General features: G+C 44.6%; 1 protein-coding gene across 3 annotated transcripts in view; it reads left to right on the top strand.

Moving 5' to 3' along the window:
- The window catches only part of LOC120919538 (opioid growth factor receptor-like), a 36503-nt gene that overhangs the window by 11461 nt on the left and 2824 nt on the right, over positions 1-22218 (top strand). For 2 of the 3 annotated variants that reach the window (XM_040331741.1, XM_040331740.1), the window contains 6 exons: positions 358-447; positions 2049-2103; positions 4822-4900; positions 5192-5258; positions 8741-8889; positions 10292-11151. In XM_040331741.1, coding sequence (XP_040187675.1) covers positions 358-447; positions 2049-2103; positions 4822-4900; positions 5192-5258; positions 8741-8889; positions 10292-10952 — 1101 coding nt within the window. In that variant the 3' untranslated portion in view covers positions 10953-11151. Of the gene's footprint in view, positions 1-357; positions 448-2048; positions 2104-4821; positions 4901-5191; positions 5259-8740; positions 8890-10291; positions 11152-22218 lie in introns of those variants that run through there. The other variant, XM_040331742.1, reaches the window with a different exon arrangement.

Genomic DNA, 22218 nt, shown 5'->3' with positions numbered 1-22218 from the left:
GCCAGGAGGGCATCCCTGGACGTCGTCCTGTTTACTTGTTCCGTGGGCGTGCATTGGGGAAAATCTGTATACGGAAACATTACCATGCTGACTTGGGTGAACTTCTCATTTATGGTATGCCACCATCCTTTCTGTAATGGCCAAGGCTATCCAATATAACGGTTAGCTTTTATACTGCTCAGGTGAGAGTCTTCTCAGGAAGATCTTTGAAGTAATCCCCCATGGCACCAAGTTAAACGTGTTCTAATCTATTAGGTGGGAATTGGCATCAGTGATAAAATGAAAACTTCACTGGGGATTGGAATATTTATTAGCAAAGCAGAAGCCCTCTTTAACTGTTTTACCTTTTCTTGATAGTACGCGTATATGTATTCTTCAGCTGCACGGGATATGCAGAACTACAGACATGGGTACCGGCATTCAGATCCCATTTACCACATTGACCCGGTAAGCTTTTCCAAAACTTTCTGATATGAAATAAAAATTGGTGTGAAAGAGAACCTGTCATGACATTAAACATGGGCTGGGCCATCTTTAATGTTGATTGGACCCCAGGAAAACATTTGCTTGGGGCCCCCCTCAATGCAATTTTGCTCTCCACCTGCTCTGAGACATACAATAAATATTAGCTAGACTTAAAATCAGTTTACTGTATCAGATCAGGCAGTGATTGTGATTGGTTGCCAGAGGTTACAGCATATCATTACCACTTACTGACTGGTTGCCAGAGGTTACAGCATATCATTACCACTTACTGACTGGTTGCTAGAGGTTACAGCACACATTACGGCTCACTGATTAGTTGCTAGAGGTTACAGCACACATTACGGCTCACTGATTAGTTGCTAGAGGTTACAGCACACCATTTCTTCTTGTTGATGAGTTGCTAGAGATTACTGTACAGTAATACTGCTCACTGATTGGTTGCTAGAGGTTACAGCACATCATCTCTTCACTGCAGAGGGGCATGATATACATATGAATGCCACAGCTATTTACATATGTATGCTGCATTTATTTACATATGAATGATGTCGCTATTTACATATGAATTATCCCCGTATTTACATATGAATGGCGGTTATTTACATGTAAACACAGGTCTGCAGGTGAGTCATCTGTACACAACAATAGGGCAGAGCTGGACAGCATTAGTAGCAGCACTTCACACTGAGATATCAGTACACAGCACAGGACTAAAACTTCAAGGGACAAGGGAATTTAAACTGGGATACTTGGCAAGTATGAGGCAGCTGCTTTGGACCTCTATGGAGATTTTTAGGTACCATAGTTTGTTGCCATTCTACGAGTGTGCGGAAAAAGACACTCGCCTGTTGCACAATCCAGCGACAGGGCCACCCAAATCCTCCATTCTCTCCCCTGCCTGTCTACGTCGCTGGCAATACTACTGTAGGCATTGGGCTGTGACAGCTTGCAGCTTCACAGCCAGATGCGCATGTCTCACTGCGCTGTCCTGCATAGCCGGGCAATCTTCTGGGACCTGTGATGTGTCCCAGAAGATTGCAAGGAGGAAGGGCCGCCTAGGCGGCCCAAGCGGAAGTGGGAGCTCGTCAGTAATCGTGATGCATCGCGGAATCGAATCGCTTACCAGATAATCGTAATCGAATTAAATTGTGAGACCAGTGAAGATGCGCACCCCTACCATCTATACCAGCCTTTCTCAACCTTTTGACATAGAGGAACCTTTAAAATACCTTTCTGGTCTCAGGGAACCCATGTTGATAATGACTAAATCTACAGCTCATGTGTGATGGTCAAAAGAAAGAATGCTCCTTACATTTGGGGACAGAAGGAAGAACCTTCAGTGGTTACTCATTTGAGAGGCAGAAGTTTTTTTTGTTTTTTTTTTGGTCATGGAACTTCTAGCAACCTCTGGAGAAACCCCAGGGTTCCACAGAACCATGGCTGAGAAAGGTCGATCCAGAGGGATGTCGGATCAAATTTGAAGACATCCATAGATTGCTTTTACCAGACAATTAACTAGGACATTTCTGATAACCCTTTTTGGCTTTTTTTTTCTCTTGTAGAAAGAAATGCCCAATCTACATTTTTACAGAAATGAGATGGCGTTCAAACCTAATGGTAAGTACCAAGATGGAGAGAGGTTTATTTTCCTAATGTAACTTTAAACTTGGCATAAGATCAACAGATCCCTAAATATAGCAAGCTAAAGTGATGTGCATGTCTCAACGTTTGCTGAAAAGTTTAAATTTGGACCCACTCCTTACACTCCCCAAACACCACCTGTCACATTAAACTATTAATAGAGAAGCTTTGGAGTTGAAGTTTAACATTTATTAGCAGTCAGACTTCGGATACCATTTCAGCAGTGATCTGTGGATCTACTGATTATTTTCAAATGTGGTTTTCACCTTCGCCAATGCTTTGCAACAGCTTGCTGTATACACTGCTCTTATATAACCACTACCATACCGGGCCTATTCTGGCACTCCTCTCCTACATGTAAAAATCATCATTTTTTTGCTAGAAAATTACTCAAAGCTGCCAAACATTATACATGTTTTTTTTTGCAGACACCCTAGAGCAGGGATATGCAATTAGCGGACCTCCAGCTGTTGCAGAACTACAAGTCCCATGAGGCATTGCAAGATTCTGACAGCCACAAGCAGGACATCCAGAGGCAGAGGCATGATGGGACTTGTAGTTTTACAACAGCTGGAGGTCCGCTAATTGCATATGCCTGCCCTAGAGAATAAAATGGCGGTCATTGAAACTTTATCTCGCACAGTATTTGCGCAATAATTTTCCAAATGTTTCATGAACTAAAAAATAACAAAACGATAAAGTTAGCCCAATTGTTTATTGTATAGACTGAAAGATGTTTAAATTTGCGCACACTCATGGAATGGCGCCGAACTTCGGTACTTAAAAATCTCCATAGGCGACGCTTTAATTTTTTTTACAGGTTGCCAGTTTAGAGTTACAGAGGAGGTCTAGTGCTAGAATTGTTGCTCGCGCACTAACGCACTCTGCAACGCTTCACATGTGTGGTTTGAACAGAGTTTACATGTGTGGGCGGGACTTGCGTGTGTGTTCGCTTCTGAGCGCAGGCTACCGGGGACAGGGGGATTTAAATTTTTTTTTTTTATTATTATATTTTTTTTACACTTTCTTTGTAAAGGATTTTTTTCCCCCTAAATAGCTTCCTTTACCTTAGTGCAGTCCTCCTTCACTTACCTCATCCTTCCATTTTGCTTTTTTTTTTTTTTTTAATCCAACAAAAGTTTTATTTAGTTTGCAGAGATACAAGGCATACAGAATCCCCTCGACACGTCGGGGACATAAACATAAAATAGAGATAAAGATCAAGGCCATACTAACATGTACAGATATAGCAATCCCATTCTGGAGGTAAATCCCCCCCCCCCCCCCCGCCCCCACTCCGGACATTGCTCTCGTGGCATCCCCTCCCATCCAAATCTCACCCAACATTAATACCCAGCAACCTATCCATCACCAAGTCCACCGGGGCTAGGCCCGGTACATCCAACCACTTTGCCCATAGCTTCTCAAACTTGTGGGCATTGCCCCTGTGTTGGTATACCAGTTTCTCCATCCTCATCGTTGTCCCAATGTTGGCGATCCACTCAGCACGGGTCGGGGGAGCCTCAGCTCTCCAATGAACCATGATGAGTTTCCTCGCCTGGAACAACACCCTGTGAATCACTTCCCTGTCCGCCTCTTCCCATTCGTACTTCTTCAGAGCCCCCAAGAGACATGCCCTCGGGTCCTGCGGAAGAGTCACGCCAAACGCTGAGTTAATGGTACTCACTACTCCTGCCCAATAAGTGTGGAGTTTGGGACATCTCCATAGCATATGAATCAAATCTCCATGGTCTCTCTTACAACGTGTACAAGTAGGGTCAAGTTGCGGGTTCATCTTACTAAGCCTGTGTGGGGTGTAATAGGTACGTAACAGGATATACAACTGGGTGAGCTTTTGTGATACATTCAAGGAGCACTTGCCCACCGCCTGAAAAATCTCCTCCCACTGTTCCCCATCCAACTCTCCCGCATCCGCTTCCCACCTCTCTCTTTTCCATTTTGCTTTTAAATGTCCTTATTTCTTCTGAGAAATCCTCACTTCCTGTTCTTCTGTCTGTAACTCCACACGTAATGCAAGGCTTTCTCCCTGGTGTGGAGAATGTAAACATCCCTTGTAATAGGAATCTATCGTGACAGGTCCTCTTTATGGAGAGATGTGCGGTCAATAAGACCCCACATCTCTCCTCCAGGCTGGAAAGCATGAGATCGGAAAAAAATAATTCACCCGTCTCATGCTGACAGCCGTGATCAAGGCTTTGTTTACATCCGCGACCCGGACGTCATAACGTCACGCCCGAGCCTCCCGACTGTCATAGAGATGACTGGTGACCTTCTGGCCATCAGAAATCTCTATGGTCGTCATCCTGCGGCAGCCGATTCTTTCTCCTGGTCCCTGATGGCAAGGGAAAGCCTGGGGAAGCCCCAGATTGCGGCGGGAGGGGGGTACATCCCCTCCCGTTGCCTGTAAGAAAGATCAAGCGGCGGAACTGCCGATGTGACCGTTCTTATCGTGCACAGAATCGGCAGAAAATAATGGCGCCTGTAGCTGCAGGTATCATTCAGATATTCCCGCTGAAAGTCAAGGACGTCAGATGTAGAGAATTGTAGAAGGATCTCTCTGTTGGATTTTTTGAGCCCGCATTCTCCACCAATAGCTAAAAGGGAAGACCCTATGAAGTATGTTTTATATTTAATAGGAGTGGAAGTAATAACCGATTTCTGTATCATTCTCAGGTTGTCAAATTGAAGACTTCCTTAATGCAGGGAAAGATGACTATGACATGCTAGAGTACAACCATAACTACATCCAATGGTAGGTGTAACTACGTTTATGATCTATTGCTTTCAAATGCTTTTGGAATACAAACTCTTCTGTTTTCTGGAGCTTAGATGGGAAGCTTCCTGTTGTGAAGATTTCCCAACGCTTCCTGTCCCGATGACACCACAGGAAGGGATGGTTTCGGTGTCCCAGTGGGGACACCAAAACCATTCAAAAATCTAATAGTGGCTCCAATCCATTCTCACTTTACCCGGGGGAAAAAAATAAAGTTTTCCCTAGAGATCTGGTTATAGTTCTAACTGATATAAACCTCTTGTGTTTCAGGCTCTTTCCACTTCAAGAACGTGGTGTTAACCCACATGCCGCTCCTCTACACAAAAAAGAGATTCAGGTATTAGAAACCCCAATGAATTAAAGAGGAACTCATCTAACTGTATATACGTTATATTTCCAAAAGTTTTGGGACACCTGCCTTTTACATGAACGTTAATGGCGTCTTAGTCCGTAGGGTTCAACGTTGAGTTAGCCCACCCTTTGCAGCTATAACAGCTTCAACTCTTCTGGGAAGGCTGTCCACAAGGATTAGGAGTGTGCCTAAGGTAATGTTTGACCATTCTTCCAGAAGCACATTTGTGAGGTCAGGCACTGATGTTGAACGAGAAGGCCTGGCTCACAGTCTCCGCTCTAATTCATCCCAAATGTGTACTATCAGGTTGAGGCCAGTCAAGTTCCTCCACCCCAAACTCGCTCATCCATGTTTTTATGGGCCTTGCTTTGTGCACTGGTCCAAATCATTTGGTGGAGGAGGAATTATTTTGTGGGGTTGTCTTTTAGGGGTTGGGCTTGGCCCCATTAGTGAAGGGAACTATTAAGGCGTCAGCATACCAATACATTTTGGACGATTTCATGCTCCCAACTTTGTGGGAACAGTTTAGGGGTTGGCCCCTTCCTGTTTCAACATGACTGCACACCAGTGCATAAAGCAAGGTGGGCCAACTCAATATTGAATCCTACGGACTAAGACAGGGATGCCATTAAAGTTCATGTGCGTGTAAAGACAGGCGCACCATTATAGTGTAGCAGAGCAGGGAGAGATCAGTCAGATAACTTGAATCAATTCATTGCCTTTTTTTGCAGGAATATTGGCTATGGTTCTATCTGTAATTTATTATTCTATGCAGTTATTAACTTCATCCTGTTCGGTTCCCAGCCTGGCCGTTGATTGGCTAGGTTGGACAGATTGATAGCAGCGCAGCCATTGGCTGGCGCTGCTGTCAATCACATCCAATGATGTGGGGGGCGGGGCCGAGTGATACAGTTGGCGGCTATGGCCACCACTGTATCACGGGAGCGCGCTTGCAAGAGCTTTCCACCATGCGAGGGAGCTTGCATGAAGGTAAAAAGCTCTTGCAAGGAGGAGACAGCCGCCAAGGGACCCCAGAAGACCGGGTTCGGGGATACCCTGTGCAAAACGAGCTGCACAGTGGAGGTAAGTATAAAATGTTTGTTATTTTACCAAAAAAAAAAAATTTTACTTTAGTGTTCCTTTAGGAGTACAAAACTAAGAATGTGGGTAGATGGGGCTCGGGTTTATGCCTCTGTTTGCCCCAGAGTTTGGGGTTTCCTCCACAATGAATAAAAGTACTCTTGGGCACTTCTAGGCAACTCTATTTAAAGTGATTGTAAATGATCACCTTTTAAATCAACCTATTCAGTTTTTCAAAATGGAAATGAAAGGCAAAACATTTTTGTCTTGATATATAAAAAAAAAGAAAATTATAAATACCTTTTTTTCCCTCTTTTATAAGTGATCACATGCCCTCTGTTCTCAGCTGCATAAGAGCTGCGGGAGGAGAAGCAGCAGCACACTGAGCTTGCCAGTGAATGGCTGTGCAGGGGAGGCGTGTCAGGACAAATCTGATCATTGGAGGAAAACAGGCTGAATTCCAAGCATAGTTAGAGAACTGATCATGGTGTGTTCTCCTGCTTAGTGTGGTCAGTTTTTAATAGGAAAGCAGGGGACTAGCAGGAACATCTTATGTTCTCTCCTGCTAGACTACGCAACTGCCCATCTCCATTGGTTTATTTTCCAGCAACCTAATGCTGCTGCCTTGTCTCCTAAGAGCCTATCCACACACTGGGTAAGAAAGGGGCTTCATAGAAGATGTCGTTTTGGTGGCTTGCCCATGTAATGCCCCCCTCTAGATAGGTGGTTAGGGGAATTTTAGTTTTGGTTCCATTGTATTGAATTGAGCAATCGTTGATTGTGTAGGTCTTAGGGTTTCTTGAGCTGAGATTCTGATTTACTTATCCTTGCGTCTGGAAGAAGTTTCCAGAACAAAGGGCTGGGAGATTTTAATCAGTTGAATATTTATCATGCCCCAGTCAATCCTTGGAAGAGGGCTTCCAGAAGGTGGCTGGGGAGGTGATACATGTGCAGGAGGCCTAAATAGGGGGTTATTTTCCCTCAAGGGATGGTTCCAGTCTCTTAGGGGGCGTTTGTCATTGGGAGATAGCCAGAGAGACAAGAAATTGCAGTCTGGGCCTCAGCAGCTGCTTGGCTGAAGGCCTAGGGGCGATTGTCTGAGCACTGCACTGAAGTCCTGGGTCTGGAGAAAGATCTAGTTGATCTCCTTCACAAAGCATCTACCTGTGGATTCTGGGTGGCAAACAGCTCCTGGAACACTGATTAAAGTCCTTGTTGGGTACTGATAGCTGTGCAAGTGCTATAGGTGAACTAAGTACCAGAAGTAGTGTTTATGGACTGCTGCTGTGGGGTCTTATATATAATGGCCATTCCCTGCAACCCCAGAAAAGCTGCTATTTGGGGATTAGAGAGAGGTTTGTCCTACTGTTGTTGCTGTTGATCATTTTGGAGTATCCTCTGACCCCAAACCCCTCTCCTGTTAAAGATCTTCAGCAATAAATACTAATGCATCCCCTAGACCAGGAGTCTCCAAAGTTTCTAAACAAAGGGCCAATTTACTGTCCTTCAGACTTTAGGGGGGCCGGACTGTGACCATCTGGAGTAGAAAAAAGTCCTGACATCAGTGGGGAGAAAAAAATGCCTTATTGTTTGATTCAGTGGAAGTAATTGTGCATCATCATTGGTATGAGTGGGGGGAATTGTGCCCCATTCTTGGTGTCACTGGGAAGAATTGTGCCCCATCATTGGTGTCAATGGGGCCAATTGTTTGTGTCATTGGGAGAAATTGTGCCCCATCATTGGGCCCCGTTGTTTTAATTGGGAGGAATAGTGCCCTATTGTTGGGCCCCATTGTTGGTCTCATTGGGAGGAATTGTGCCCCATTATTGGTTGTCATTGGGCCCCCTTATTGGGTGTCTTTGGGTTCCATTATTGGTCTCATTGGGAGGAATTGTGCCCTTTCATTGGTGTCATGGGGGGGAATTATGCCCCAAGGGCCAGGTAAAAGCAAGCAAAGGGCCACATCTGGCCCCCGGGCCATAGTTTGGAGACCACTGCCCTAGACTGGGCCTGAATCATTGATGTGTGTGCGACTGGCAGCCTCTGTAATATTTTGGAGAACCTGGGCATAGTCTAAGCGGCCACTTTGGGGATGAGCGCTACACCCACATCAATAGGAATTGACCTAGGGCACCTTGCTGATCCCTTCTAACTGCAAGACATTTACAAGCATAGTGATGATGTCACAGGGATTGAGAAAACCTGTTACTCATTACAGGAATTGGGTAAAAGAAAAAAAGAATGCTAGGACATACACTACAGGGCGTTATGAGGGGAAGCCAAGTTTGGTGTAGTTCCTTTCTTTTTTTTTTTGTCCTGCTTCTAATTTTTTTTATTTTTTTTTATTACATTTATATTATTCATTATAACAAATAAGTGTTCCCTAGGAAATGAAGAAAGATAGAAGAGTCACGAGGAATCTCCTTGAGGCGTATAAGCTCATGTTGGGATTCTACGGTCTGCATCTAGAAAACGAGGAGACCGGAAAAGTCTGCAGAGCGAGGAATTGGAAAGAAAGATATATGAATTTGAACAAGTGAGCTGCTTTCTTTATGGTTTGATGTGTCAAGATGAGCAGTAGTAGATTGTTAGCCTTAGATCGGACCCAAGATATTTGCACCTCATTAGGCCATAGTGAGACCAGAAACTCTTGGGTTTGACCCTTAAAGCGGGAGTTCCGCGGGAAAACGTTTTTTTTTTTAAAGACGTTTTTGTAACGCTGATGGTACAATGAAAATTGTACTCACCAGTCTCCTACTCGCAGCCGCTACCAAGACGATTTCCCCCAAAATAATATTTTATAAAAATTGATGATGGACATTGCCATCTTAACTGCGGGCACTCTGAAGCCCTCCTGTATTATCTTCCGGGATGCGGTGAATGCTGTCCCAGCATTCACCGCTCTATCCCGCGCAGTGTGACAGCGAGCAGCGCCGTCAACACTGCATAGTTGCTAGGACAACAGCCGGCAGCGTCCTGAAAAGGACACTCCCCGCTGTGACTAGCAGACAAGTTACTAATCACGTGACCCGCGAGATATGGCGGGATTTCGAACACAGCGCGTCTCCTGGGATTCTCAGGACTAACTCCCAGGAGACATAGCGCTGATGGGGGATTTTTAAAACCACGCCCACTCCCACGGGGAAAAGTGAGTGACAGCTCACTAAAGGCCCTCGTTCAAAGGTAAGGAGGCCGATTAAAAAAAAAAAAAAAAAACGGATACAGACCGTACTATGGCAGCTGGTTTTAAACAGGAAAAGTTGTCAATTATGGTGAACCTCCGCTTTAACGACTTTAGCCCCGGAAGATTTTACTGCTTAATGACAGGGCCATTTTATGCGATACGGCACTGCATCGTTTTAACTGCGGTCGTACGATGTTGTACCCAAACAAGATTGTCCCTGTTCTGTGAGGAAAGACGGATCGTGTGGTTTTTTTCAAAATTGTCGCTCTTTTTTTGTTTATAGCGCAAAAAATTTAAATCGCAGAGATGATCAAATACCACCAAAAGAAATCTCTATTGATGGGGGGAAAAAATGTAAATTTAGTTTGTGTACAGCGTCGCACGACCGCGCAATTGTCAAGTTAAAGTGACGCAGTGCCGAATCGCAAAAAAAGGCCTGGTCATTAAGCAGTAAAATCTTCCGGGGCTAAAGGTTAAGGGTCAAACCCAAAAGTTTCTGGTCTCACTATGACATAATGACATGCAAATCTCTTGGGTCCAATCTAAGGCTAAAAATCACTGTTATATGCCATGCAACACTATGCTTGGTGGAACACTGGCTGCAACAGAGGTCCAGACACACAAGTGCACAGATGTACAGTGTGCTTTTCAGATTGTATTTCATGGCATGCATATCTCTCATTGGACTTTTAAAGGGGTAGTCAAATCAAATATTTTATATATTTGTTTTCTCACTATTTTTTTTTATTCATAGTCACACTCACAATAACCTGCGGATCACCCGTATCTTGAAGTGCATGGGGGAACTGGGGTTTGAACACTTCCAAGCTCCTCTGGTCCAGTTTTTCTTGTGGGAAACCCTGTGCGAAGGCCAATTAAAGAACATAAAAAGGAGTGTCTTAGACTATTTCCTGTTCTCCGTAAAGGACAAGAGAAAACGTCGAGATTTGGTGCGCTTTGCCTGGAAACGCTACCAACCGCAAAGCATGTTCGCCTGGGGACCAGTAGACTTGCTAAGAAATGATCAAGAAGCGCTGAAGGGACGCAAAAGAGGAAACTGTGACGGCATCAGGGAAGAAGATGAGACGAGACCCCAAAAAATCAAGAAAATTCATCAAGATGATAAGGAACATAGGAATGTAATGAATGAGGAGGAATATAGGAATGTAATGAATCAGGAGGAATATAGCAATGCAATTAATCAGAAGGAACGTAGGAATGTAAAGACAAGCAGATGGATTAGAACATGGCAAACATTAAGGAGGAGTCTGAGAATAAAAAAAAGTCGCAATGTCCTGAAGGAACGTAGGGAGGTAGAGCCCCTGCAAAATAAACCAATTAACACTGAGGAAAACGTAACATCACAGGGTAAAAATAGAAAGCGTAGTGGGCGTTTCAGTTGCGTCCTGTTATAACATAAATAATGAATGCATTTTTTTTTGTTGCATTAGTTATTGTCTTTTCTAGACTGTTTTTGGATTTGTTGATGTGTTCCTTTTGCTGTTTTTGCAGTCACACTGCGATCCTCTAGTGTTCACATCAGTGGTGGGGCGCAAACAAACTGACAAAAAAAACATAAATCACAGCCACTGTGCCCCCCTTAAATGCAGCAAATTTGCCTTTCTCGGGTCAGCGCCATCGTCCTCGATGTGTTCTCCCATCCTCAATGTCATCTCTGCTACGATTGAACGCCTGATAGGCGTCCAATCACTGCACCTGTCGCTTCAGCCAATCAGATGACCGGTAACCAGACCCGGTGCACCTGAGTCAGTGTTAGGGAAGCGATTCCCTAACACAGCATTGTTTAAACAGGGAACGCACAGCCTGGCTCTAATCAGGCACTTGCAAAACACACCCACCGCTGTAATTCTGATGGCCGGCGCTCAACAGGGGGCCGGACACCTGAATAGGGGGCGGCAGCGGCAACAATAGATGGATTCCTGCAATGCATGAATCTATTGTTGAGTGACGGATGCAGGAGAAAGCCGCTATGGACGCACTGCCACTGGTTCCTATGTACCCTCAATAAAGACAGCTTACCTGCTGCAGTAAAAGCATTGGAAAAGAAAACCACTTGTTATTAATCTCCATATACCAGATTGTATCTGAGTTTGTTGCTTCTATTATTAGACAATGTATAGGAATACTCCACTTTTGTTGAGAAAAACCATTCAACTTGTAAAATAAATATTATTACTTATGTACCCTTTTATGCCATTTACATTGTTACTTTTTCATTTGTGGCACGCCTCATTCAAAGGCCCATGACCAATTTCTCTCTGCATTACCTTTTCTTCTTTGTTTTTTTCCGGATGCCAACGTCATGCAAGCGCCAATGTTTTTAAACATTTGCCTTTGCTGTGTTCAGCTAGAGAAGGGGTCTCCAAACTTTTTAGCCCGAGGGCCACATTGTAGATTTTACAAATATTCGCGTGCCGAAAAAAATTGTTATTTATAAATAAATAAAAAGTACCGTATTTATCGGCGTATACCGCACACTTTTTTGCCCTGAAAAGGGCAAAATCGTGGGGTGCGCGGTATACGCCGATACCCGCTTTCCCGCGCCGAGTTTGAATACTGCGCTGACATATACCGAGCGCAGTATAGTCGGGCAGTCTCGGCTCCTTCCGCGCTCACGTCCTGGACGTACAGGACGTCAGCGCGAGAGTTGCCGAGCCTGCCCGACAATACACGAGTGTACTGCGCTCTGTATATGTCGGCGCAGTATTCAAACTCGGCGCGGGAAACGAGCGGGGAGGACGCCGCAGAAGGACGCCGGACCCGACGAAGAGGACACCCGAAGCCGCAGACGGACCCGACGAGGCCGCCGATGGATGCCGCGCAAGACACCAAAACTGTAAGTACAAAAATAACTTTTTTTCCACAGTATTTGGGGCAACATTAGGGGTGCGCGCTATACGCGGGAGCGCGTTATACCGCGATAAATACGATAACCTCATCATAGCCTTTCTGCATTTCTGTGTCCTCGTCAGAGCCTATCCACACATCTGTGTCCAATTAGAGTCTCCCCCATGACTGTGTCCCCCCATCAGAGTCTCCCCCACGACTGTGTCCCCCCATCAGTGTCTCCCCCACATCTGTGCCCCCAACCCTGATTACACCCCGGGATACCCCCCACAACAGTGGTACACAAACATCGCTCTGCCTGCCTTCTTTTCTGTCCCGCTGACAGTAGCCTGCCTAAAACGCACTGGGGGAAGGTTGAAGCAAGCAGACCAGCAGTTCTGTCCCTGCAGTCTCGGCAGTATCTGAATGAGCTGGATAGAACATACAAGCATGCCGGGGTTTGGAGACTCAGTGAGCTAGGATATGTATTAAACTAAGACCAAAGGCTTACATACTTCTTCCGCCACTCTCCTTATTGGATGCCTAAATCTTTTTTTACCTACCTGAATCAACTTTTCTCTACCTTTCCATAGGGCCCTCGCCCTCTGGGATACAAACTATCCACACTTATGAGACCCTCCTCACAGGGGGATTGTCTCTCCCAGACTCCCATAAATGTTTTATGGCCACCCAACTAGTTACTGCCTCCTGGTGGCTCTCCCTGGATCATACCAACTCATCTGCTAGGCTGGTGGTGGCTATTGTTGGACCCCAAGAGGCTCTGCAAACCCTTTTATTTTGTGGCCCCAAGGCTCCATATTCTTTAATTCCAACTATCAGAGCCTGGAGGGCCGTATTGGCTAATGAAAAATACCTTGACACTGCAGTTGTCATCTAATGAACCCCTCCTTACTTCATGCTACCAGATCCGGTTGTGTGGACTAAATACAAAATAAAACACATTTCTCAGATAGTGGATCAGGGCTCTCTACGCCCCTTAGCTTGTCTATCTCAAGACTTTAATGTACCCCTCACACACAATTTTAGCTATAGGCTACTCTCCCACACCTTAAATAGCCAATTCCCATGGGCCTTAGAACTGATTGCACTGAAAAACCCACATCTCACATTAATGCCCATCTGGTATTGGTTGCCCTTCCTCCATTATAATCACTGAGAAATAAGTGGCTGAGGGATGCACCACATTTAGACAACAATGATTGGGATAACATATGGGATCTTCCGTTTAAAACACTAGTTTCTCTTAGTGAGAGATTACCGTATTTATCGGCGTATAACACGCTTCAGCGTATAACACGCACCCCAATTTAAGAGGGAAGTTTAAGGGGGAAAAAAAGTTTTTTATTTTTTTTTTAAAATAAACCACTTTGAAGCAAAATAATCTTCAGTGAGCATCAATGCAGCGTGATTAGTGCCCATCTGGAGCATTGCTCCTCACTGCAGGCTGATCAGTGCCCATCTGCAGCATTGCTCCTCACTGCAGCATGATCAGTGCCCATCTGCAGCATTGCTCCTCACTGCAGGCTGATCAGTGCCCATCTGCAGCATTGCTCCTCACTGCAGGCTGATCAGTGCCCATCTGCAGCATTGCTCCTCGCTGCAGCCTGATCAGTGCCCATCTGCAGCATTGCTCCTCACTGCAGCCTGATCAGTGCCCATCTGCAGCATTGCTCCTCACTGCAGGCTGATCAGTGCCCATCTGCAGCATTGCTCCTCACTGTAGCCTGATCAGTGCCCATCTGCAGCATTGCTCCTCACTGCAGCCTGATCAGTGCCCATCTGCAGCATTGCTCCTCACTGCAGCCTGATCAGTGCCCATCTGCAGCCTTGACGAAATAGACAGAGCCGGATCTCATGTGTACTCTGCTCGGCGTCACGCCCAGTCCCCCCTCCCTGGCCCGGATCCTATGATGGACATAACGTCGGTCCAATGCCGGGATGTCAATGCTAGGAGCCGTCTAGGGGGGCGGGAGTGAGTGTGACTGCGAGCAGAGCCGAGTACACACGAGATCCGGCTCTATTTCAGCGGCACTTTTCCCCTCGGTGGCAGCCTATATCGGCGTATAACACGCACACACGATTTCCCCCCTATTTTAGGGGGAAAAAGTGTGTGTTATACACCAACAAATATAGTAATTCAATTAAAAATCGTACAGAGAGCCTATTTTATCCTCTTTAGGCTCCACATAATCAATCCATCCCATTCCTCGGCTCAGAGTGTTGGAGGTGTGTTTTTTTCCATGGTGACTATTCCCAAATTTTTGGGTCATGACCTGATATCACAAGATTTTGATTGGACGTGCTAACCATCATCAATACTTTTACATCAACGTCAGTCCCTCAAGCCATCAAAATTTGTTTATTAGGCCTTGTCGACAATCTTCTTCATACCAGGGTGGGAAAAAAACCTTTGTCGTTCTCCTTCTATTCTATGCAAGAAAGGCCATCACCTTGTATTGGCGGAGGCTCTCCCTTCCATTTCCATCTGGAAACAATTGATCACCAACAATCTCCCATTGTATAAAGATACCTACACACACACACAGAGGATGTCCTGCCAAAAATGATAAAGTGTGTGCCAAATGGTTGGCAGACCCCACCACTGCTTCATAGCTTCTAGATAACGAAGGGTTCGAGAGACGTTTAGCTAGATTTCTGTTTGTTTTGTGCTAAGTGCAGGAAACTGGGTCAGTTCTATCTCTTTACGTCAGTTCATATTGGCACCTGACAGTGAAGGTTACACAGTCACACCATTGTCAACTTGGCGTTGCTCCCGCCAAACTGCATTCGTATCCTGTGCTTTAAATATATGAACCCTGCGCTGGCAATACAAGCATATTCATTGTATTGTTTTTAGTGTTCTTGTACTTGTTTTTTACATGGAAAACTTTAATTAAAAAAGATTTAAAAAAAAACTAAGACCACAGGCAGATACAGTGAGGGGAAAAAAGTATTCGATCCCCTGCTGATTTTGTATGTTTGCCCAATGAAAATCAAAGGATCCGTCTATAATTTTAATGGTCGGTTTATTTTAATGGTGAGAGACAGAATAACAACAAAAATATCCAGAAAAACACATTTAAAAAAAGTTATAAATTGATTTGCATTTTAATGAGTGAAATACGTATTTTGATCCCCTATCAATCAGCAAGGCTCTGGCTCCCAGGTGTCTTCTATACAGGTAACAAGCTAAGATTAGGAGCACTCCCTTAAAGGAAGTGCTCGTAATCTCAGCTTGTTACCAGTGTAAGACACCTGTTCACAGAAGCAATCAATTAATCAGATTCCAATCTCTCCACCATGGCCAAGACCAAAGAGCTGACCAAAGATGTCAGGGCCAAGATTGTAGACCTACACAAGGCTGGAATGGGCTACAAGACCATTGCCAAGCAGCTTGGTGAGAGGTTCACAAATGGAAGAAACACAAAATAACTGTCAATCTCCCTCAGTCTGGGGCTCCATACAAGATGTCACCTCGTGATCATGAGAATGGTGAGGAATCAGCTCAGAACTACACGGGAGAATCTTGTCAATGATCTCATGGCAGCTCGGACCATAGTCACCAAGAAAACAATTGGTAACACACTACTGCGTGAAGGACTGAAATCCTGCAGCACCCGCAAGGTCCCCCTGCTCAAGAAAGCACATGTACAGGGCCAATCCGAATTTTGCTAATGAACATCTGAATGATTCAGAGGAGAACTGGGTGAAGTGTTGTGAGATGAGACCAAAATTTAGCTCTTTGCTCTTTGGCATCAACTCAACTCAACTTGGAGGGGGAAGAATGCTACCTATGACCCCAAGAACAGCATTCCCACCGTCAAACATATAAGTAGAAACATTATGCTTTGGGAGTGACAGGAAAAACTTCACTGCATCAAAGAGACGTTAGACTATTAAATCTTTCAGAGAGACCCTCCTTCCCTCTGCCAGGGCTTTGAAAATGGGTCGTGGATGGGTATTCGAGCATGACAATGACCCAAAACACACGGCCAAGGCAACAAAGGAGTGGCACAAGAAGAAGCACATTATGGTTCTGGAGTGGCCTAGCCAGGCTCCAGACCTTAATCCCATTAAGGTTTGAGTTTCCAAACATCGGCCTCAAAACCTTAATGACTTGGAGAGGATCTGCAAAGAGGAGTGGGACAAAATCCCTCCTGAGATGTGTGCAAACCTGGTGGCCAACTACAAGAAACGTCTGACCTCCTATGCTTGTCAACAAGGGTTTTGCCACCAAGTCATGTTTTTTGCGAAGGGGTCAAATACTTATTTCACTCATTAAAATGCAAATCTATTTATAACTTTTGAAATGCGTTTTTCTGGATATTTTTGTTATTCTGTCTCTCACTCTTAAAATAAACCGACCATTAAAATTATAGACTGATCATTTCTTTGTCAGTGGGCAAACATACAAAATCAGCAGGGGGTCAAATACTATTTCCCCTCGCTGTATACACTTAAATTGTATCTCAATTGACTTTGTATTCACAGCAGCTAAAAAGTATCCCAATGGGGAGTGCAGATGGAGTATACAAGTGTGGATTTTAGCGTACATGAAAACCCTAACTGAATGACACAATTTGGTAAGGCTCCATTCGCACTTGTACGAATTCCAAAGTTGGACAAGTGCGACTTGCCTACGACTTTGGCTTTGACCAGTGATAATGGACAACTGTTTAACATTTAGGTCCGAAAGTTGAAGCAAAATAGTGCATGAACTACTTTGAGGTCACCGCAGGGCACATATATGAATGGTTATCATTGGAAAACCATTGAAAAAAGTCATGCGACTTTAAATATCCAAAGTTGCATGTCAAGTCGCACAAATGTGAATGGAGCCTTAAAGCGTTTGTTAAACCCCAGCATTTTTATATTCCTGATATGTGCCTGCTGTACCATGTACTTGTATGGGAAAGTATCCTGTTCTCTTTGTATTGCTTCCTTTATGTAAAATCCCTGGTGTTCCTGGCAGTCCCTCTGCTTTGCTATTAGAAACTGACCACACTAAGCAGGAGACACACCCTTATATGCTGACAACTGCTGGGAGTACAGGCAGGGAAAGACCTCGTCTCCATAGAAGTCAATGAAGAAGGAAAAGAAGCCACAAAACCCTTCTGTAGAGTGGAAGCCACCCTCAGGCTAGGCTTTGTCCAGGCCACACCCCCCACATGTTTTTCCCTGCCCATGGAGTTTAGTCTATGGAATCAATCAAGCGACAAACATGGCCGGAAAAAGATGTAATGTAATGGAGCACAGGGGAGACATGCAGGGTTTTTTATACAAAGCATCAAGTTTAACAATATATACTTTATGAATATGCATAAGGTCTAGGTGTGTTATAGGCTTGACCGTATATTTTAGTCCAATCAATGTCCATATTGGCAAGGGAACAGTTAAATGTGACTGGCAAAAAAAGATATTTCTGCAGTATTTGGTCGGATCAGACTGGTTTTGATAAGGAAGTAATTTTGAGCGACAAGACTTACAACAAAAATAGACCTGAAGTGTGCCTTGGTGGTCTTTTCGGTATGCCAAGAAAGGGGGGCATACCGAAAATGGGTAGTTTATGAGGAAGGATGTGCTAAAAAGTGCCCTGAAAAAGGGAAGGGCGGGAGGGTATCATGCACTGATCTGACAAAGAGCATGGGCGAGTGGGCTGCTTAAGTACCCTCTGGGCTCCTCCCATAAATTCAGGTCACCATATTGGCCTTCTTATTTATGGCTGTGGCCCTATGACCGAGAGAAATGTGGATCACATAAACACGCAACAAGACTTACAACATAAATAGACCTGAAGTGTACCTTGGTGGTCTGGTTGGTATGTCAAGAAAAGGGGGCAATGGGGGAGTAACTCTTAATTGATTCTTGTTGTTTATTGAACCACCTTGGTGAAGGCTTGTGCCATTTCTTTCTGAGGATTTGGGATGTATGTGGCAAAACAAGTGGATTTCCATCGGCCTAGTTTCTCGATTACGTGGTCTGGTACTCCATGTTGGAAGGCAGCTGAGGCTGTTCCGATCTGGAAGGGATGTCCAGAGGGCTGACTGGGGTTGAAGCCCAAGATGCTTGATAAACTGGCTGTCGAGCACCGTCACCGAGCACCAGGCGTTGTTAGTCTGAAACAGGTTGATGTCAACCCCGGGGCCGGTTTGTTTCCGTTTTGTAGACTGTGAGATGAAGGGTGTAATGGTTCAGAAAAAGTGAGTCAGTTGGCTTCAGAACAATGTCTGACTGATGGAGCCGCTGAGGGTAAATTCACTAGGTCGTAGGAAACCGTAGAAGACCTGGTAGATGGTCGCCTGGATGACCAGGCTGAGAAAAGCCCCAAACGAATAACGAGTAAGGATTTCAGACATGTCCCTGAAGAGGGCACTCGTGATAGGTAGGCGTTTTCCACTGACTACGGGTTGGTGCTTCTGTATGCTCTGTAGGAGGGACTTGACTGCATGGGCCGAGAATACTGACTGTTTACTGGGGTCCTGTAAGGACAGGAATGCTGGAAGCCGGCTAGCTATAGCCTTATAGTATTGTGAGAAAGGGCCAGCTGCGTTTTGGCAATACGATGTAAAGGCTAGGACGTGTCTATCGCTGCTCCAGGGCAAGAGGCCAAAAGTTTGCGGTAGGTGTTCCAAGCAGTGTGATAGGCCTTCAGTGTGTTGCGTGCCAAGGAGTGGTTAATGAGCTGGGTTATTTATTTATTTATTAAAATGCTTATTGAGAGCGCAGTCTTTACCCGAGGGCCTCGATGCGCTCGATTACATTGGCGAGATGCGACTTCAGTCCATCGTCGGCGACGACCAGGGTGGGACTGGAGTAGTTGTTGGGTCGGCTCCAGGCTCTTGCTGGAAAAACAAAGTAAGGTTGAAACGGGACTGCGCATTAGCTGTGATTTTTCAGACTGATACTGCATCTGCCCCCTGCGTCTCTGCACTGAAAACCGAGCCACTGAACACCGCTGATGGCTCGTTTTCACTCTTCCCCGAGCAGAGCGATGCTGACTAATCAGATAGGACCCCCTTGTACACGGGACACTGCTAAACGTACGTTCAGAGGCATTTGGACGTTTTTTTTCAACTGCTCCTGAAATCATTCAATGTTATCCTATGTGACCATGTACACAGTCTTTTTTTTTTTTTTTTAAACGCTTCTAAACGCAAACGCGGCAAAACGGGTTACTATCTGTCAAGTTTAGTCATTTACGAGCAGTTGTAAAAACGTCCCGTGTACATGGAGCCTATTTGTCTGGCTGCAAGGGTCTCAATGAATGTCAGGTTGCTGGGGCAAGGCTGCGTGGTCACAAAGGTCTTGATGAGTGGGAGGTTGCTCGCGATGGTTTTGCATTTGCAAGTGTCTCAAAAGGTGTCAGGTTGCTGGGCCGAGATTGCGTGGTGACAAAGGGGGCTGAGACGATGTTGGCACTGATGGACACTGATGGGTGGCATTGATGGATACTGATAGATGGCACTGATGGGCATCACTGATAAGGAGGCACCGGCAGGCATTAGTGATGGACACTGACTAGCACCATTTGTGGGCACTTATTGGCATTGATTTTGGGCACAGATTGGCATTCTTGGTGGCCATGGGTGGCATACCTGGTGGAAATCCCCGGTGGTCCTTGTGGCATCCCTGGTGGTCTGAAGTGGGCATTCTCGGGAGGGGCTGCACTGATAATCAATCAGCGCAGACCCCCCCTGACAGGATATACATCGACACAATGGCATGGGCAGGCAAAGAGCATACCTGTACATCTCTTTAAATTTTGGCGCACGCACGAGCCCCACCGCGTGCCTCGTGAGTTCCTCCCGAGGGTATCGGGAACTCGATGTTGCGGTCGGCAAAGGCAGAAGAGGGGAATGCCTTTGTAAACAAGGCATTCCCCTGTTCTGTCTAGTGAGACGTCAGTGTTCTACTGTTCCCTGTGATCGGGAGCAGCGATCAGTGACATGTCACTGGTAGCTCCTCCCCCTAACAGTTAGAATCACTCCCTAGGACACACTTAACCCCTTCAGTGCCAGAATCACTCCCTAGGACACACTTAACCCCTTCAGTGCCAGTATCATTTTCGCAGTAATCAGTGCATTTTTATAGCACTGATGGCTGTAAAAATGGTCCCAAAATGTGTCAAAAGTGTCCAATGTGTCTGCCATAAAGTCACAGTCACGCTAAAAATCGCAGATCGCCGCCATTTCTAGTAAAAAAAAATTATAATAAAAATTCCATAAAACTATCCCCTATTTTTGTAGATGCTATAACTTTTGCGCAAACCAATCAATAAACGTTTATTGTGATTTTTTTTCTTTTTACCAAAAAGATGTAGAATACGTATCGGCCTAAACTGAGAAAAAAATTGCTTTTTAAAAATAAAATTGGGGATATTTATTATAGCATAAAGTAAAAAATATTGCTTTTTTTTTAAATTGCCGCTCTATTTTTGTTTATAGCGCAAAAAATAAAAACCGCAGAGGTGATCAAATACCAGCAAAAGAAAGCTCTATTTGTGGGGAAAAAAGGACGTCAATTTTATTTGGGAGCCACATCGCCCGACCGTGCAATTGTCAGTTAAAGCGACGCAGTGCCGAATCGCAAAAAGTGCTATGGTCCGGGGCTTAAGTGGTTAAAAACACTTTTTTTTTTTTTTTTCAAATGACATTTAATTCATTTATTTTTTATTGCATGTCTTTTTGACCCCACATCTCATATTTAAGAGGACCTGTCATGCTTTTTTTCTATTACAAGAGATGTTTACATTCCTTGTAATAGGAATAAAAGTGACACAATTAGATTTTTTTTTTAAAACAGTGTAAAAAATCTAAAGTTAAAAATATAAGAGTTTTTTAAACGCGCCCCGTCCTGCCGAGCTCGCGTGCAGAAGCGAACAATAATTCTAGCCCTAGACCTCCTTTGTAACTCAAAACATGCAACCTGTAGAATTTTTTAAACGTCGCCTATGGAGATTTTTAAGGGTAAAAGTTTGTCACCGTTCCACGAGCGGGCGCAATTTTGAAGCGTGACATGTTGGGTATCAATTTACTCGGCGCAACATTATCTTTCCCAAAATGAAAAAGAAATCGGGCGAACTTTAATGTTGTCTTATTTTTTAATTTAAAAAAAATGTACTTTTTCCCCAAAAAAAGTGCGTTTGTAAGACCGCTGCGCAAATACAGTGTGACAGAAAGTATTGCAACGACCGCCATTTTATTCTCTGTTAGAATTTTTTTTATATATATATATCTATATATATATATAGATATATATATATATATATACAGTATATACGTTTTATTTTGCATGGGGTTCTAAAGTAATTTTCTAGCAAAATAAAATGTTTTTAACTTGTAAACACCACATCTCATTAAGGTGGTTAATAATATCTCCCCCCCCCCCCATTTCTAGCACAGAAATCAGCTGCAATTAAAAAAAAAAAAACGGTCAGAATTCTGGCACAGTGCCAACTCCCATTCTCCGTATACACCCCCCCCCCCATTACATATAATCTGTCATTTCTCCACAATGACTATAGCTACAGAGTCCCATGTGGGATGATATCGAAGGTCTCGGGCTGATCTTTCAAACGATATAAATATGTTGGTGTATTAGGCGCCCTCTTCCCAGATATAGCCGAGTGATTTGGGATGACATTACACTTTATTGGGACTGCACACAGCTGGGAGATTTGAATCCGGTTCAGACTGGCAGTTGGTCTCCATGGCAACAGAACATTCCAGAGTGGAAGTAGCCTGCTTACCAGAGTGCAGACTGGCAGTTGCTATGATGTCACAGCAGAGTGGCAGTTGGTATCCTTGGCAACAG

Source organism: Rana temporaria, chromosome 12, assembly GCF_905171775.1.
Source record: "Rana temporaria chromosome 12, aRanTem1.1, whole genome shotgun sequence".
NCBI classification, from domain to species: Eukaryota; Metazoa; Chordata; class Amphibia; order Anura; family Ranidae; genus Rana; species Rana temporaria.
The sequence above is the reverse complement of the archived record's forward strand: the minus strand, read 5'-3'. Positions and strand labels throughout refer to the sequence as shown.